Source organism: Lepidochelys kempii, chromosome 3 (genome assembly GCF_965140265.1).
Source record: "Lepidochelys kempii isolate rLepKem1 chromosome 3, rLepKem1.hap2, whole genome shotgun sequence".
Classification (NCBI taxonomy): Eukaryota; Metazoa; Chordata; order Testudines; family Cheloniidae; genus Lepidochelys; species Lepidochelys kempii.
The window spans coordinates 9,093,623-9,111,617 of NC_133258.1; the positions used below are offsets into that span (position 1 = coordinate 9,093,623).

A 17,995-nucleotide genomic window follows, 5' to 3' on the forward strand; every position below is an offset into this window, starting at 1 on the left:
GCAAGTTCTTCAGAGCAGGGACAGTGTCTTGTTACTAAACATTTATATTGCAACAGTGCCTACAAACAATCAGGTTGGCGGGCCATTGTTCTAAGTCCTCTACACTGTCCGTATGTACAACCCTTAGATAGAGTCTATTATCATCATTTGTTGCCCACCATACCAATTAACCTAAAAGGAATTCTTGATGACAAACACACTGATATACAGGAGTGACTAAGTTAGGGTACAACCATGAAAAGTGGCTGGAAACAGCATTGTGAGGTTCTGTGATCATCTCTCAGCGACTCTCACTTTTCTAACGCAATCACTCATAGGCTGCTTCTCTTCCCTTACAAGGCTCTTCATGGTCAATCCCCATGCTACCCACCATCTCTCATTCAGCATCAAGATGCTGATGCTCACCTCCGATCGGCCCATCGTGCCAGCCTTCATCGTCCACTTATTCAATTTTCAAACAAGCAGCGTCATGCCTTCTCCCATGCTGCCCCACAGGCTTCAGAGGAATTCCCCATAAACATCCACAAGCTACCTCGTTGTCCACCCCCAACTCCTATGCTGGGATTCTTAAAAAAAAAAGCCCTGATAACAGTTAGGCTGCAGATGTGCAGAGACCACTGCCTATCATGCTGATCAATATCATCTCATTGCTTCCTGGTGCTCCCCCATCTGTCTGTACCCATCTGTTATCTCATCTTACGCTTAGATTGTAAGCTCTTCACAGCTTTGTGTCCTGTGTTCGCACAGCACCTAATAGTGTGGTCCTGGTCCTCGACTAGGGCTCCTATGTGCTACCACAATACAAATAATCATCATCAGTTTCCAAGTTAAGATGTATTTTCTAACTGCTAGGCCTGCAGACTCAACCTGGGTACCAATAGCCAAGCTGGGCTCCTTCATTCTCATGCACCCTCACCTGTAATCAAGGATCTGCAGACAAAATTAGATCCTCAGTGAACCTGTGCAAACCCATTACCCTCCATGGACTAGTACAGTGGAACTGTCTGGAACTCAGAATGACTAAGCTGGAGTTAAACCATCAACCTAGGGGGGAAAAGCTAATAGCCCATGATCACTCCGATCCATCCGGTCCCTACTGCATTTAAACTGAAAATCTGTAACGAGGGGAACTGGTTACTCCTACATCTAGCAAATCTGAGGTTAGAAAGAATTTGCTGCAAACAGAGTTGAAAGCCCTTAAAGACACATTTTGTGTGGAAACTGAGCATCACAATAGTAGCATCCCAACCAAGGATCAGGCACTTGTGATTCCACTGCTGTCTAATCCAGAGGGAACATAAAACAGTACAAATTCTCAGTGGAGCGTCAATCGCAATCTCACACTTCCAGCAAGAGTGACACCAGCACCCTCTTGTGGCTGTAAGGTGGAACTTCAGTATCCAACATCAGAAATTTTATCTATGGAGCTTTCACTGGAAAGATGCATCATCATCTCCTCTGCTGACTACTGAGACTTAGTATTTGGGCTGGGCAGATGCTGCAGAAATATTCACCCCAATTTTAAAAACAATTTGCTTTGGCTGTATTTATGTCCATATCCTATTCACTTTTTGTGACTACTGAGCAATGAAATGGGTGCTCAGATACCATGGGGGTGAGCCAAGTATAAATATCTTTCAAGATCAAGGGTCTTCAAACTTAATACAGCATAGGACTTTGGAGAGGTCACAATGGTCTACCTAGGGGATACAGCACAGGACCGGGAACCAGGACAGCTTCCTTCAATGAATCTGGCTCTGCCACTGACTCACTGTGTGTCCTTGGACAAGTCATTTAAGCCTCTCTGATCCTCAGTTTTCATATGTGTAAAAATGGGGTTAGTGACATTTGCCCACCTTTGAAAGCACGTAATGGATGGAATCAACTTACAAAGACCATCAGGGTCTTCCCACGAGTTACAGCTAACTGATCTTCCTTTAGCTCAGCAGGATTTTAGGATCAGATTTTTAATTGTATTTAGATTCCTGAAAATGCAGATAGGTGCCCAGTGGGATCTTCAAAGGCACCAAAATCCAATGGGAGTTAGGAACTAGGCACTTTGAAAATGACCAGGGCACCTCTCTAGATCTTTAGACACCTACATACACCTCTATGCCGATATAACCCAGGGTTGTGAGTTCAATCCTTAAGGGGGCCATTTAGGGACCTGGGGCAAAAATTGGGGATTGGTCCTGCTTTGAGCAGGGGGTTGGACTAGATGATCTCCTGAGGTCCCTTCCAACCCTGATATTCTAGGATTCTATAACGCTGTCCTCGGGAGCCAAAAAATCTTACTGTGTTATAGGTGAAACCGTGTTATATCGAACTTGCTTTGATCCACTGAAGCGTGCAGCCCCGCCCACCCCGGAGCGCTGCTTTACCGTGTTATATCTGAATTTGTGTTATATCGGCTCGCGTTACATCGGGGTAGAGGTGTACCTTTAAAAATCTGTCCCTTAGAGCTTAAGGACCAGGATTTCAGTTGCAGCCCTGTAGGTGTGCGGCTTATTAAGGGGAGGTTGTAGTTTCTCCACTGTAAAAACTGATTTTAATCTTCCTCGTAACTCCAAAAATAACTCCACACTCTTGCTGTCATTTTTAGGATTAACTCATTAGCAACTACAGTTTGCTCTGAATATTCTGAATAAACTCACTAAGGCCAACATACTGCCACTGATAATTTGTGGCCAGATGTTGCACCCAGGCAGAACCCCGCTGACTCTAATGGGGCTCCACCAGGGAGCTAACGGTTGCAGACCTGCAGCCCAAGGGCCTGTCGGCACATAAAAATTGACCCAGTTTAAGTAAAGGCATGATGTTAGATGGAGTTAGTTAAACTTATGCAGCACTATGTGGATGCTTGCACGGTTTTACACCTCACTTATATCAGTTTAGTTTGTTCCTATTATTTAAACCAGCATGTGCATAGACCAGGCCCAAGTACTTTCTGAGACTGAGAGATTTAGCTCTTTTGGAAATTTTTGACAAGTTTCCTGCTTCTGCATGTCCTGCCCTTTTGCCCAACTAAATCACAGTATTTAAAGAGGAGGTAGGTTTTGACCCCAGCTCATGCAAACAGTAGTTTCTCAAGGGCAGGAAAAGTGAAGCGCTGAAGAAACTGCCACTAGGTAAAAACCCAGACACAATTCTTCATCAATGAGGCTGAGGAGGTAAAATGTGGCAATGGAGAATATTTCAGAGTAGCAGCCGTGTTAGTCCGTATCCGCAAAAAGAACAGGAGGACTTGTGGCACCTTAGAGACTAACAAATCTATTTGAGCATAAGCTTTCATGAGCTACAGTTCACTTCATCAATGAAGTGAGCTGTAGCTCATGAAAGCTTATGCTCAAATAAATTTCTTAGTCTCTAAGGTGCCACAAGTCCTCCTTTTCTTTTTTTGGAGGATGTTTGTGTCACACGCCTTTGAACTGCCTCAGGCTGTTTTTCAGTGGACAGCTGCTGCTTCTGCATATCTCACTGGATAAAGGGAACACAGCCGTCTGCCTTTTCTTTTGAAGAGCCCTAACAAGGGCCTGATTCAAAGCCCATTACCATCTATGGAATTTAAATGTAATTCATACACATCCTCATCAAACTTAACATCTTGGTTCTGCGTGGCAGTGAGCCCTCTGTTCCCATTCATTTTAATGAGAGTTGAAGGGGGATGAGCATCATGCAAGAAGTATTACCAGCCCACAGGACCGGGCCTTAATTTGCCTTTTAAGAAATGAAAAATAAAGGAAATTCTCAGTGAAACTTCCAATATAGCAAAGTATTAACATACCTGACTCACCTTGCCCATGGCAATTATTCAGTTCAGCCAGAAGTTGGTTGAAGTCATCTTGATGAGCAATCCAGTTGTCCTGTAAATAGCACCCAAGCAAATAAGAGGCAAAAGATCCCATCAAAAGGTCTATCAGAGTCCCACTGTACATCCTCTGGTTCTACACACCAAAGAGTAACTAGCAATCCCTAAAGTTTCATGGGTAGAAACACTAACTACAGCTTGTTAAGTTCGCTCCAAGTGCCTACGAGTTGCGTTTGAAAAAGTCTTCAAACAATACTGAGTTGTTGTTGGCTCTGTCATGCCCCAGTCTGGGCAAGTTGTTTTCAGCTACAGGCAGGAAATGCTAACATAATTTTCCTGCAGCACAAAAGATGAGAACACACAAAGTCAGTTCAGATGTTGACTCAGACAGCGCCTTTAGGGCTCGATCCCACATTCTGTGCAAACCCATGACTGCCAACGGGAAATAGGGACTGTTCCAGGAATAGGGAGCAGAATGACAGGAAGGCATGAAACCAGGTCTAGTAAATGGAGACAAAGGGATATCTACCAGTAAACAAACATTTCAGTTGTCTGTGGGAAGTGGCATCTCTGAGCCGCCTACTCCCCATTATTCACCACAGCCTCCCCACTCCAACATCCTCCCAAAAAACCCCAACAGGACATAACTGTACCAATGCTGCATTTAAGCTGGTTTCTCTCTTCTGTGAGATGTTCATCATTATCCTGACACCATACAAACTTGATGATAGATTTCACTCACTTCCCATTACATAAAGGGGCTGTCAACAATCAACACATTCTTACCTGTGTTGGCAGTAACGCTAACTAGTACTCACCTCATAGTTTATGGCTGCTCCTAAACCAAGTGTGTTGTTTTTCACTTGAACCTTGATGTGCTCTGTGCTCCCTTGTTCCTGAACCCCAAGACCCTAATGAGAACATAAGGCAAATTGTAAGCGTTTTTCAGGAGTGACATTAAAGATAAATATAGGTATCATATAGAAAGTCCATTTGTTTTTGAAATACAAACAAGACAACTTATATTATTATTTATTTTCTTGTCTACAATTTAATTCAGTCAAATGCTATAAGCAACACAGAGAATTTGTGTATTTTTAACTTACTGTTTATGTGCCCCTCAAAACACCAAAGCAGTAATATCACTGAAAAGGAGTACTTATGGCACCTTAGACACTAACCAATTTACCTGAGCATAAGCTTTTGTGAGCTACAGCTCACTTCATCGAAAGCTTATGCTCAAATAAATTGGTTAGTCTTTAAGGTGCCACAAGTACTCCTTTTCTTTTTGCGAATACAGACTAACACAGCTGCTACTCTGAAACAAATAATATCACTGAGTTGTTCATGATTAATCCGGACAGCACCTTACATTTCCAGGTGATCCTGCAGTGCTTTAAAACTTTGCACATAGAAAGAGAGAGCACACATTGGGAATGCTTCTCTCACCACGGAAATACATCCACCTCAGGGGTGGAAGATGTAATTGTTGTACTTAAAAAACTGCCAGCAGGAAACAAAGAATAACACACCCAACTGAACTTGCAGAGAGAGGTTAGATTGAGGCAAATAAAAATGTAATTGACCCAAACTGGAACTCAGCAGGACCCATTTTCTTTGCTTGTTCATGAAGAGTGTTGGGGCAAGTTTGGACTTCAGATCTTGGCTTTGTCCCTACTACAAACTAACAGTATTTAAATTCAGTAAGAAAATATGTTTGGGGCCCAATATGTATTTTTCTTGCCCAAGTGGCAGGAAAACCAAACATGCTAAGCCCATACTAGGTTACCATGTTTTAGCCAAGGTACCTATCAAAGACAAGACCTCATTCTCTACCCTATTTATTTTTTCCTAGCCACACAAATAAGGAGAAGTCACATAAGAACACTGGTGGGCCACATCACAGTATTTGGGAATAGTGTAGATGAGGCCTATGGTTGAAAACCTGTTTTATGCAGCAATAACCCATATTTAAACATGACTGTTGCTAGCATGGGCCCAGCAGACAGTGAATTTTGTTTTAAAAATGATGCTAGCCAGATTCCTCTCACTATCACATACCAGGTCTATTGCCCCATCTATTGGGACTGTGTTGTAACAGATCCTCCTGACTTCAGCTGTAATTCCAGTGTAGGCAGGGCCTATAGCATGGTTTTAGGACACTTAGGAAAAAATCTCTGTCCACTTTAGTTAAGGCAACAGTTGTGTTTGGTTGTTGCCAGCATGATTTTATCCAGTGTGAGCAGAATGTTTGACAGCATCCTTTCAATCTCAGTTTTAAAATCCCATGGCTTTCATACTTATTTTCACAGTACATTAAAAGCACTAATAAATACGTATTTGTGCTTACAAATCAAGAAGTTAATCAATCACAGTTAGAAAACCTATCGAAGCCAATGGACTCATTGATGTCCATGGGTTTGGGATCAGGCCCTACCTTTCACTGTTTGTATATGAAATTCTGCTCCAGCAACTAAATGCAAAATTAGAGCCAGTTAAAAACCTATTTAGGCTACCTTTTCTTTAAGCAACTTTCCCAAGTCAACACAGTTATTGTGAGACACTCAGGAGTACCTCTTCTCTTTCACCATAAGTTCTGGGAGTCTCCTAAACTCAAGAAAGCCACAACTATTATTCTTTATTAAATGGTTGAAGAGAAATACCAGAGATGAAAGATGCCTTTAAAAAACAATGAAGACCATTCTCTTTTGCGTTTAGTCAGGTAACTATCACCTGGAAATGCTGAAGAGACACAGGCCTCAATTCTGGGCTCTGTGGAGTTTCTATAGAAGCTGAGCCACTCTAAAGAGGCAGCAGAGATGTCTTTATTGGCCAACAGGGAATATATCTGTCATCCTAAGATCACAGGCCTCCATCCACAGCTCTCCACCATAGGAGCATGCTGGGGTGGGAAGAGATGTGGCTTGATGCTACACTCTGGCTATTCTGGGTGGAAGAGCAGATCATAAGGGGCCATTAAAAGTTGCCAAAAGTTAAAGCAGCTCCTGAAGCTGCTCTATCTTACACCCCAGGCAGCTGTCAGAATTTGGGAGGCACATCTGTAGCTCCTGCAGTTCTGAATTGGGGTCACCCATCTCCTTATCAAAGAGAGCAGAAAAGGAAAAAAGGAAACAGGACAGCAGGAGAGATCCAGAAGTCAGCAAGAAGGGGAGTAACAGTAAAGTACCTACTAAAAAGGATATAGCCCTATAAACTCTAGACCAGGGGGTCGGCAACCTTTGAGAAGTACTGTGCCAAGTCTTCATTAATTTAAGGTTTCGCGTGCCAGTAATAAATTTTACATTTACAGAGCCCCCCGATGGAACCTCAGACTGGCAGCGGGCTGAGTGGTGCCGGCAGCCAGGACCCCAGCTGTCAGGGGCTGACGGACGAAACCCCAGACTGGCAGTGGGCTGAGCGGCTCATCGCGCTGCCAGTCTGGGGTTCTGTCTGCTGCACGCACTGCCGGTCTGGGGTCCTGGCCGCCGGCCTCGCTCATTCTGCTGCCGGCCTGGGGTCCCCGTCGCCGGCCCCGCTCAGCCCGCTGCCGGCCCAGGGTTCCATCCATCCAGGCCGGCAGCGGGCTGAGCGGGGCCAGCTGCCGGGACCCTGGCTGGCAGGAGAGTGCCACTAAAAATCAGCTTGCGTGCCGCCTTTGGCATGTGTGCCGCAGGTTGCCGACCCCTGCTCTAGGCCTAAGAGCTGCCTGTAATTCCTGTATCCAGATCTCTCTCAGTATTTCAAATTCTGGAATAGCTGAGAGTTTGCTTTTCTGCAAGACCACTTACTTCCCTTCAGACCATACCTTTCCTTTGGACCATCCCATTTTTTCCAACATCTTCTGGCCAAATTTGGATTCATCTTTACTCCAGGCGCTGTTTCTAGGATCCACAGACCACTTCTGCTTTTTACGGGCTACAGTGGGGGGGGAGGGGAATAAATTATGCTCTATTTAATATTACAGAAGCTGATAATGCAATTAAAAAAAAGTCAAGACATTATTTTCCCTCCAAACAGAATCTATAACAGACTATTATGGTATTTATACAGTCCTAATACCACAGTATCTCAGCATCTCAATCTTCACAGAAGTGTTATGAAGAGAAATACATTGAAGTAGGGAAGTGCTATTAGCCCCATTGTAACAGGGAATTGAAGCACATAGAGACTAAGAGACTTGCCCAAGGTCACACAGGAAGTCTATGGCAGAGCAGGGACTCGAATGCAGGTCTCCCAAGTTCTAGGGTGGTGCCCTAACCACTGGACCATCTTTCCTCCCTGAATGTCAGGTTATAGTGGATCTAACCACTGCTTTAATTAAAAAAAATTAAATATAACCAGTCACAGATGTCTACTTATTCAAACGAGTACAGAACAAGCACCAATGTGATGAAAGCTTTCAAGGTCTACACAGAGAATGGCTAATTTATCTGAGACCTCAGATGACATTATTATTTGTATTACAGTTACACCATCTAGAGTCTCAAAATGAGGATCAAGGCCACTTTGTGATCAGACACAGTAAGAAAGATCCTCTGCTTTGAAGAGCTTACAATCCTACAAACAATTATGCATATCCTTAACTTTACTACTGTTAGTAGTTCCATTGAAATCAACGAAGTAAAGTAAAGTTAGCATAACAAAGTTAAACATGTGCATAACTGTTTGCAGGATCAGGGCCTAAACCAGGGGTGGGCAAACTACGGCTTGGGGGCTGCATCCGGCCTGTCAGACATTTTAATCCAGTCCTCGAGCTCCCGCCGGGGACCAGGGTCCAGGGCTTGCCTCACTCTGGCGCTCCAGCCGGGGAGTGGGGTCGGGGGCTTGCCCCGCTCCGTGTGGCTCCTGGAAGCAGCGGCATGTCCTCCCACCTCTGGCTCCTACACATAGGGGCAGCCAAGGGGCTCTGCACACTGCCTCCACAGCCCCCACTGGCAGGAATGGCGCCTGAAGGCGGGGCAGCGCGCAGAGCTGCCTGGCTGCGCCTCCGCGTAGGAGCCAGAGGCAGGACATGCTGCTGCTGCTTCTGGGAGGTGCTTGAGGTAAGCGCCACCCAGAGCCTGCACCTCTGACCCCCTCCCACATGCCAACCCCCTGCCCCAGCCCTGATCCCGCTCCTGCCCTCCAAACCCCTTGGTCCCAGTCCGGAGCTCCCTGCTGCACCCTCATCCCCAGCCCCACCCCAGAGCTCTCACCCCCTCCCATACCCCAACCCCCAATTTTGTGAGCATTCATGGCCCACCATACAATTGCCATACCCAGATGTGGCCCTTGGGCCAAAAAGTGTGCCCACCCCTGGCCTAAACAGAAAAAGGAAGTATTACTACCCTCATTTTACATATGGAGGCATAGAGAGATAAATGGCTTGCTCAAGATCATAAAAATTCTATGGCTGAGCCAGGAATTGAACCCAATTCCCCTGAGTCACAATTCCATGCTTTAACTACAAGACCATCAGTCCTCTAAATGCACCTTTGGAAAATTGGAACAAGATTACAGGAACACAATTTGGTTTCAGCCCCTGTTCTGTTTCTTTTAATAAAAACCCACTCTGACTTCAAAAAAAAAAAAATCACAAAACACAGTGATGAAAAAAGTTACAAAATTGTGTTTAACATTAGCTTTAACGTTCCCCAGCAGCATTAGAAGCACTAGTAACTGCGCTGTACAGAAAAACCACCCTCAAGAAAAGTCCTATTGGATTTAAGAGGAAATTATACCCTGCTGATGGAATACCCCCAAATTCCATCAGATGGTTAAATACCAGTAGAAAGGATCTCATTCTCTGGAAAACTGTACAGTTTCCAGAGAGATCTCTATATGACTTTCGGTATGCTTTTTCATAAGTGAAACTGACCAGCCTGTTTTCATTATCCAAGCTGAGTAAAAATTCAAGAAGTGAATAGAGCATACAGGGAGAAAAGTCTAGAGCTCTGTTAGTGCTGATAATCTATAGTCATACCAATAACATAGGGATTGTTTGTGTTTATATATAAACACAAAGTGGTCGCGATGATCAAAAGGGCCTAAAATATGCCAAGTGCCCAACACTCCCACAAATCTTCAACGGGAACTGGGCACTTAACCTCCTTAGGCTAATTTGAAAATCTCAGCCAAAAGGAGTTATGTGGATGTTGGCCAAGATTTACAAAGCTGACTAGTGATTTTGGGCAACCAACTCAACACACCTCAAAGAAAACTGATTTCAAAAAATAATGATCACCAGTCCACTGAAAATCAAACTGAGCAACCAAACACTGAATCTCACAACATTTGAAAATCTTGGCCACTGTCCCTTTAAGCCACAGAAGGTTGTTCATTTCAGAGTCAACCAGTGCAGCACACGAGGATCAATTCAAGAGGACACAGTCACACACATACGGAAGGTTTCAAGTACACTAATGTCTCCTTTCCAATTCCATGCCTTACACGGTGCCTTTTCCTCTACCCCTTTAGCCTGAAGTCTCTTCTTCATTGCTCTCCTTTCACCTTCCTTAAATCACTATAATCCCACTTGTTCAGCACTTCCTACCAGCTATAACATCTGAAGAACCCTCATTTTCTGTCTATTGTAACTATTACTCAGGATAGTGGCTTAACAAAACCAGGAGAATTAAATTTGATACATCTCACCCAGCTGTAAAGCTGCCACATATATCTAAGATGCTTTTCAGTTCATCCTCCCCAGAGACCCCTGGTTACAAGACTTAGTAGAGTAATTTCTCAAAGTTGAAATTGGTAATACTTTTTCCTTTCCTAGCACCTTCAATTGCAGGATCTCAAATCACTTTCCAGACAGGGTATTAATCTTCACATTTCCCTAAGACAGACAGATGTGTTAGTCCTATTTTGCAGATCAGGAAACTCAAGAACAGAGAAGTGAAGTGACTTAGTTAAAATCAACAAGAAACGTGTGGCAAAGCCAGAACTCCAACCTCTGTGCTGCAGCCATCCCTTCTCCTCCAAATGAGATTTGGAAAGAACAATTCTCTTTGTTAGAGATGTCTGTTCACTGTAATCTTTCCAAAATGAAGAAGTAAACTACCTATCATCCTGCAAGCTAAAAGTGATTCAGTTCCAACACTAGTCCGCTGTACCAAACTGCCCCTGGAGAATTACATTATAGAGGTACTACTGATATCCTGGGTAAGCAGCACCATCCAGTGGAGAAAAACTTCATTCACTCAGACACCTTTTGCTATTCCACTAACTCCCGCTCCATGCAGTTTGCAATGGATCAGTTCCTGCACACTTTTTGCCCAACTGCAGCCCTGGACGTGAAGCTGAACTAGAAGTTCTGAAACTGTGGTCCATGGAGCACTCAATAATTATGGGCAGAGAGCTGGTTGGTGATGTGCTACTGGCTCTTTTCCTTGTCTCCAGCTGCTAAACTGCACTAGGAGATGGCTAAAAACCATCTACAGATGTTCTAGGCATCCTTTCCTTGCCCTCCCATCTATAGTCTCTTGTTTTAGATTATTCTTTTTGAATTACCGTAATAGCTAGGAGCTCCAATCATGGACCAGACCTTGTTGTGTTAGGTGCTGTACAAGCCAAAACAGTCCCTGCCACAAAGAGCTTACAATCTAAGTAGACAGGAGACAACAGATGGCTACAGACTGACAGGGCAGTACAAGGAAACAACAAGACAATATTGTACCGTATGATAGGTGGTATACTCTGCACATCAGCACCCTGACCATTGTCAATTTTTTTTTTTTACGCATCATGGTACAGGAGAGTTTTGAGGAGGGTTTTGCAAAAGGAGAACGAGATGGCTTTTCAATTGTTATGGGAAGCACCTGCCGAGCGTGAGGGGCATCCTGTGAGAAAGCAAACGATCTTAGTTTGAAAATGTAATAAGTGGGTGAGGGAGGAGAGCATCATGAGCTGACAGGATGCAAGAGCTGACATCTTGATATGAGAGATGACAGGTAGGAGGAGGGGGAGCCAGTGGAGGGATGCAAAGAGAGGTGTGCCATGCTTAAAACAACAGGCTAGGAAAATGATCTTTACAGCAGCATTTTGAATAGATAAAAGCATGGCAAGATTGCTTTTGTCAAGTCCAGAGAGAAGGACGTTGCAGTAATTGAGAACCAAGAGAATGAGAGCTTGGACAAGAGTTTTAGCTATGTGCATGGATAAGAAATAGTTCTCCTCCTCTCTTTTGGACTAAATATTGATAATACAGTGATTGAAGTTGTCCAGAACTGCACACACAAAAATGCATGTGCATAATCTGCCTTCACAATTACCACAAGCTAGTCACACATACAGAGTTCTGGCAAACCCTACGTAATTAGATTTATCCTTTAAAGAAGTATTTCAGTGCTTCCCTGCACATGCAAGGATAAACGTTAACACAGCACTAAATTTTTAATTATTGTACATTGGATACTGCACAATTCTGAATAACCATGCTGATGGGGACTTACATGTAATTGTGCTCTCTGTGTACAGCTTTCTTCAAATCAACTCAGAGGTATGTCTCTCAAATTAAAAAAAAAAAAATCTTAAGTTTCATTACATATTCTGGCCCCAGTCCTGCAGAAACATATTATTTATATTTGACATTAAAAGAAAAAAAGAATTCAAAAGCTTTGAGTGTCCCAATAAATAATTAAACTTTCAATAACCATCTAACGGCATTAAAAACTATTTTATATATTCTGTTAACCAATACATGCTGGCTAGTCTCTTGAATATACTTCATAACCAACTGAAGCGTGGTCAAGCAAATGGCTATACAATTTATCAACAGTTTCTTACAGTATCCTCATCAACTTAGTATCTAAGCACTTCTGAATGGCACATTATGCAATGTGACTAACATCTGTCATGTGTTTGTTCTTTCATCCTCTCCCCAGGGGATGAGAGTATACAATGAAATGTTTAGTTTTAGGTGTTATATATTTCTGATACACACACTGCTATATATGTTAGAGAAGGGAGATTCAGAGAAATACATTTTGCACTTGGAATCATAGAAGATCAGGGTTGGAAGAGACATTAGGAGGTCATCTAGTCCAATCCCCTGCTCAAAGCAGGGCCAACCCCAACTAAATCATCCCAGACAGGCTTTGTCAAGCTGGGCCTTAAAAACCTCGAAGATGGAGATTCCACCACCTCCCTAGGTAACCCATTCCAGTGCTTCACCATCCTCCTAGTGAAATGATTTTTCCTAATATCCAACCTAGACCTCCCCCACTGCAGCTTTAGACCATCGCTCCTTGGAAGAGGAAGGTAGAAAGGACTGTGATGATCCTTTGTTCCTGGGGGAGTTCATTCCTGTCTTGGACCAGCCCTCAAGAAAGTTCTGTCTCCTGCAGAGATGAGCCTCTCTCTTAGGCGATGTCTACACTACACAGCTTTTAGTGACATGTCTGTATCGCCACACCCATGCTGCTAAAAGTTATGCAGTATAGACGCTGTTTGTCGGCTCTCCTGCCAACAAAATACTTCTACCTCCAATGACTGGCGTTCGTATCGTCAGCAGGACTGGCACTTGTTGCGGCAAAACTTTTGTTTTTTTCTTGGGGGGGGGGGAGGGTAGAGGGGAATACCTCTGAAAGACACATATAGACATAGCCTTTGAGATTTCCATTGCAGCAGAAGACCAAAGTTGCTGATCACAGTCTTCATCTTGGAACTTTAGTTGATCTTCTCCGTATCCTGGGCCCATGCCCTTGAGTGCTTTGAAGATAAGTACTGAGACCTTGAACTTGATTCCATCACCCAGCGGCATTAAATAATCAATTTGTGGTAACAGTTTACCTCACACTCAATTAAAAAAAGCCTCTCACACAAGAACGAATGCCCTCCTTATGCAAAAGTGCTATAATACTAATGTTTAACATTAAGCACAAATCTCGTTGAGTTCAGCAGGGTTATTTCAAGTATGTTCTTGTCTTTATACATATGTATAAATCTTCATACAGTCAGGGTACTCTCTCACTTAGATACTATGAAGTTTTGTTCCAACTACAGAAAATCCCTCTCGCCATCACTGGGTATAAGGCAGCATTCATTTCCTGTCCTAAATTGCTGTGAACCGTTACACAGTTGCCACCCTTCCTCGCCAGAGACGGCTGTGTTTCACCACTGCGTCCATGTGCGTGCTCACACCATAGAGCAGTGTCGGAGCACGCACCACAGGCCATGATGAGAAGCGTTTTCCCCTCTGACAGGTGGCTCTTTTAGTGAGGGCAGTAGAGGGGGAGAGAAGGGACGCTGGTGTGGGAATCAACCTCATGGGGGCCCAACAACACAGCTTGGGGCCCCGCCCAGCGCCCCTGCCCACAGAGGGGCTGGGGGCCAGTGCTCACCCTGCCCAAAGGCCCACAGAGGGGCCCAGCAGGCAGGACCCCCATAGGGGCCCCACGAGGTCCAGGCACCTCCCCACTCGCTCCCCCAATGCCTGGAACTAGGCAGGTTCGTTCCTCCCCCCCCCCGACCCACCGCTTTGGTAGCACCCAGGGGCCCCTCCCAGCCTCCCCACCGCTGTGCCAGGGCCCCCAAGCGCCCTGGGCGGGGCAAGGAGCCAGGGTTCCAGAGGAGACATAACGCAGCCTGGCGGGGCGCCCCCACCCCCCGAACAGTGGTATCTCCCTACCCCTCAGAATAGCTCCTTCCATCGAGTCCACCCTTTCATCAGGGACACGCTCCCCTTCCCCCCCCCCAACATCCCTGGTGGTGTCTTCCACCGCCTCATCGCTTTTGGTGTCCCCCCGCACCCCTCCTGCGTAGACCGTGGTAGCTCCCCCTTCCCAGACACATAATGGTTTCTCCCTTCACCCGACTTGCCGGCTCTAACCCCCTCCACAGCCCCGCTACTCACGCTCCGCCAGCATCGCCATCTTTGGGGCCTTCTAAGCTACCGGCGCGCAGAGCCCTACGTTCCCCGGCCGGCGCCGCCATCTGGGGAGAATGGGGCCCTCTTTCTCTTGGGCGCAGAATAGGGCGCCCGAAGATGTGCCTGACTTAAAAGGGAAGGCGAGTCAAAACAAGGCGCTTTTCCAAGGGGGAAGCGGGGCGTGTTAGGGACGTAGGAGAAACCCAATGCGATTAAAACGCTCACCCACCCCCGGTTCTGCGTGGAAGCTACACGGGCAACTGCCGGGCAGCCCTGGCGCTGTGAATGGGGCTGCCCGGGTGGGGCTCTCAAATGGATCCTGCCTGGATCTAGGGGGCTTCTGAGGGGGGCTACCCCGCCCTCACACCCACAGCGCCTCGCGCGGACGAGGGAGGAGCCCACTGGGCCCAGTGCCGTGTGGGGCGCGTGGCGGGCCGCCGTGATGCGCGCTCGCCCGGCCCCGTGACTCGCTGTCCTCAGGCCACCTCCGCTGGTTGCTAGGTCAAGGTTCCTTCCCCACTCCGAACTCTAGGGTACAGATGTGGGGACCTGCATGAAAAAAAAAACCCCTAAGTTTATTTTTACCAGCTTAGGTTAAAACTTCCCCAAGGTACAAACTAGTTTCCTTTTTCCCCTTGGACTTTATTGCTGCCAACACCAAGCGTCTAACAGATATATAACCAGGAAAGAGCCCACTTGGAAACATCTTTCCCCCCAGAATCCTCCCCAAACCTACACCCCCTTTCCTGGGGAAGGCTTGATAAAAATCCTCACCAATTTGCATAGGTGAACACAGACCGAAACCCTTCGATCTTAAGAATAATGAAAAGTTTCAGAGTAACAGTAGCTACAGCTCACTTCATCGGATGCATACTGTGGAAAGTGTAGAAGATCTTTTTATACACACAAAGCATGAAAAAATACCTCCCCCCACCCCACTCTCCTGCTGGTAATAGCTTATCTAAAGTGATCACTCTCCTTACAATGTGTATGATAATCAAGTTGGGCCATTTCCAGCACAAATCCAGGTTTTCTCTCTGCTCCAACCCCTCAGACAGAGACAAACACCTACAAGATCTCTATCAAGCATTCTTACAACTACAATACCCACCTGCGGAAGTGAAGAAACAGATTGATAGAGCCAGAAAAGTTCCCAGAAGTCACCTACTACAGGACAGGCCTAACAAAGAAAATAACAGAACGCCACTAGCTGTCACCTTCAGCCCCCAACTAAAACCCCTCCAACGCATCATCAAGGATCTACAACCTATCCTGAAGGATGACCCAACACTCTCACAAATCTTGGGAGACAGGCCAGTCCTTGCCTACAGACAGCCCCCCAACCTGAAGCAAATACTCACCAGCAACCACATACCACACAACAGAACCACTAACCCAGGAACCTATCCTTGCAACAAAGCCCGTTGCCAACTGTGCCCACATATCTATTCAGGGGACACCATCACAGGGCCTAATAACATCAGCCACACTATCAGAGGCTCGTTCACCTGCACATCCACCAATGTGATATATGTCATCATGTGCCAGCAATGCCCCCTGCCATGTACATTGGTCAAGCTGGACAGTCTCTACATAAAAGAATAAATGGACACAAATCAGATGTCAAGAATTATAACATTCATAAACCAGTTGGAGAACACTTCAATCTCTCTGGTCACGCGATTACAGACATGAAAGTTGCTATATTACAACAAAAAAGCTTCAAATCCAGACTCCAGCGAGAGACTGCTGAATTGGAATTCATTTGGAAATTGGATACAATTAACTTAGGCTTGAATAGAGACTGGGAGTGGCTAAGTCATTATGCAAGGTAACCTATTTCCCCTTGTTTTTTCCTACCCCCCCCCCCAGATGTTCTTGTTAAACCCTGGATTTGTGCTGGAAATGGCCCACCTTGATTATCATACACATTGTAAGGAGAGTGGTCACTTTAGATAAGCTATTACCAAAGGGGCGGGGGGGGACCTGGATTTGTGCTGGAAATGGCCCAACTTAAGGAGAGTGATCACTTTAGATAAGCTATTACCAGCAGGAGAGTGGGGTGGGGGGAGGTATTTTTTCATGCTTTGTGTGTATAAAAAGATCTTCTACACTTTCCACAGTATGCATCTGATGAAGTGAGCTGTAGCTCACGAAAGCTTATGCTCAAATAAATTGGTTAGTCTCTAATGTGCCACAAGTACTCCTTTTCTTTTTTTAAGAATAATGAAAAAGCAATCAGGTTCTTATAAGAAGAATTTTAATTGAAGAAAAAGTAAAAGAATCACCTCTGTAAAATCAGGATGGTAAATACCTTACAGGGTAATCAGATTTAAAACAGAGAATCCCTCTAGGCAAAACCTTAAGTTACAAAAAGACATAAAAACAGGAATCTACATTCCATTTAGCACACCTTATTTTATCAGCCATTTAAACAAAACAGACTCTAACGCATCTCTAGCTAGATTACTTACTAAGGTCTAAGACTCCATTCCTTTTCTGTTCCCGGCAAAAACATCACACAGACAGAGAGAACCTTTGTTTCTCCCTCCCACAGCTCCAGCTTTGAAAGTATCTTGTCTCCTCATTGGTCATTTTGGTCAGGTGCCAGCGAGGTTATCCTAGCTTCTTGACCCTTTACAGGTGAAAGGGTTTTTCCTCCGGCCAGGAGGGATTTAAAGATGTTTACCTTTCCCTTTATATTTATGACACGCCACCCAAATTACAGATAGGGTGAAACGCTGGCTGTGATTTCTTCCTGGAGCTCTAGGGGAAAACAGAGTTAATAAGACACATGTACCTCTAAATATACTACCAACAATATTTTCCACATCTCAAGGACGATTTTAACCAGTTGATTCCGGGAAACTTTCACGGGAGAGTGCATCAGCCACTTTGTTAGAAGATCCTGAGATGTGTTGGATGTCGAAATCAAAATCTTGGAGAGCTAAACTCCACCAAATAAATTTTTTGTTATTTCCGTGGCAGTATGAAGCCTCTCTAGTGCAGCATGGTCTGTTTGCAGGTGGAAACGCCGTCCCCAGACATATGGGCATAGCTTTTCCAGAGCGTAGACAATGGCGTAACATTCTTTTCCACTGACTGACCAGTTGCTTTCCCTCTCAGACAGCTTCTTGCTGAGAAACACTACAGGGTGGAATTCTTGATCCGATCCTTCCTGCATTAAAACTGCTCCCACACCACGCTCAGAAGCATCTGTGATTACTAGGAATGGTTTGTCAAAGTCTGGGGCCCTTAGTACAGGATCAGACATGAGTGTCGCTTTAAACTGGTTAAAGGCCTTCGGACACTCTTCGGTCCACTGAATGGCATTT

General features: G+C 45.1%; 1 protein-coding gene across 4 annotated transcripts in view; it reads right to left on the reverse strand.

Annotated features, from left to right (window-relative positions):
- Positions 1 to 14,723, reverse strand: part of PINX1 (PIN2 (TERF1) interacting telomerase inhibitor 1) — an 83,734-nt gene extending 69,011 nt beyond the window's left edge. Inside the window, exons 1-5 of one of the 4 annotated variants that reach the window (XM_073335670.1) lie at positions 14,646 to 14,662; positions 12,244 to 12,296; positions 7,614 to 7,723; positions 4,627 to 4,719; positions 3,785 to 3,863 (exon numbers count right to left, since the gene is read on the reverse strand). In XM_073335670.1, the coding sequence (XP_073191771.1) occupies positions 3,785 to 3,863; positions 4,627 to 4,719; positions 7,614 to 7,646 (205 nt within the window). In that variant the 5' untranslated portion in view covers positions 7,647 to 7,723; positions 12,244 to 12,296; positions 14,646 to 14,662. Of the gene's footprint in view, positions 1 to 3,784; positions 3,864 to 4,626; positions 4,720 to 7,613; positions 7,724 to 12,243; positions 13,349 to 14,645 lie in introns of those variants that run through there. The other 3 variants (XM_073335667.1, XM_073335666.1, XM_073335668.1) reach the window with 3 other exon arrangements.
- Between the last annotated feature and the right edge of the window lie 3,272 nt (positions 14,724 to 17,995).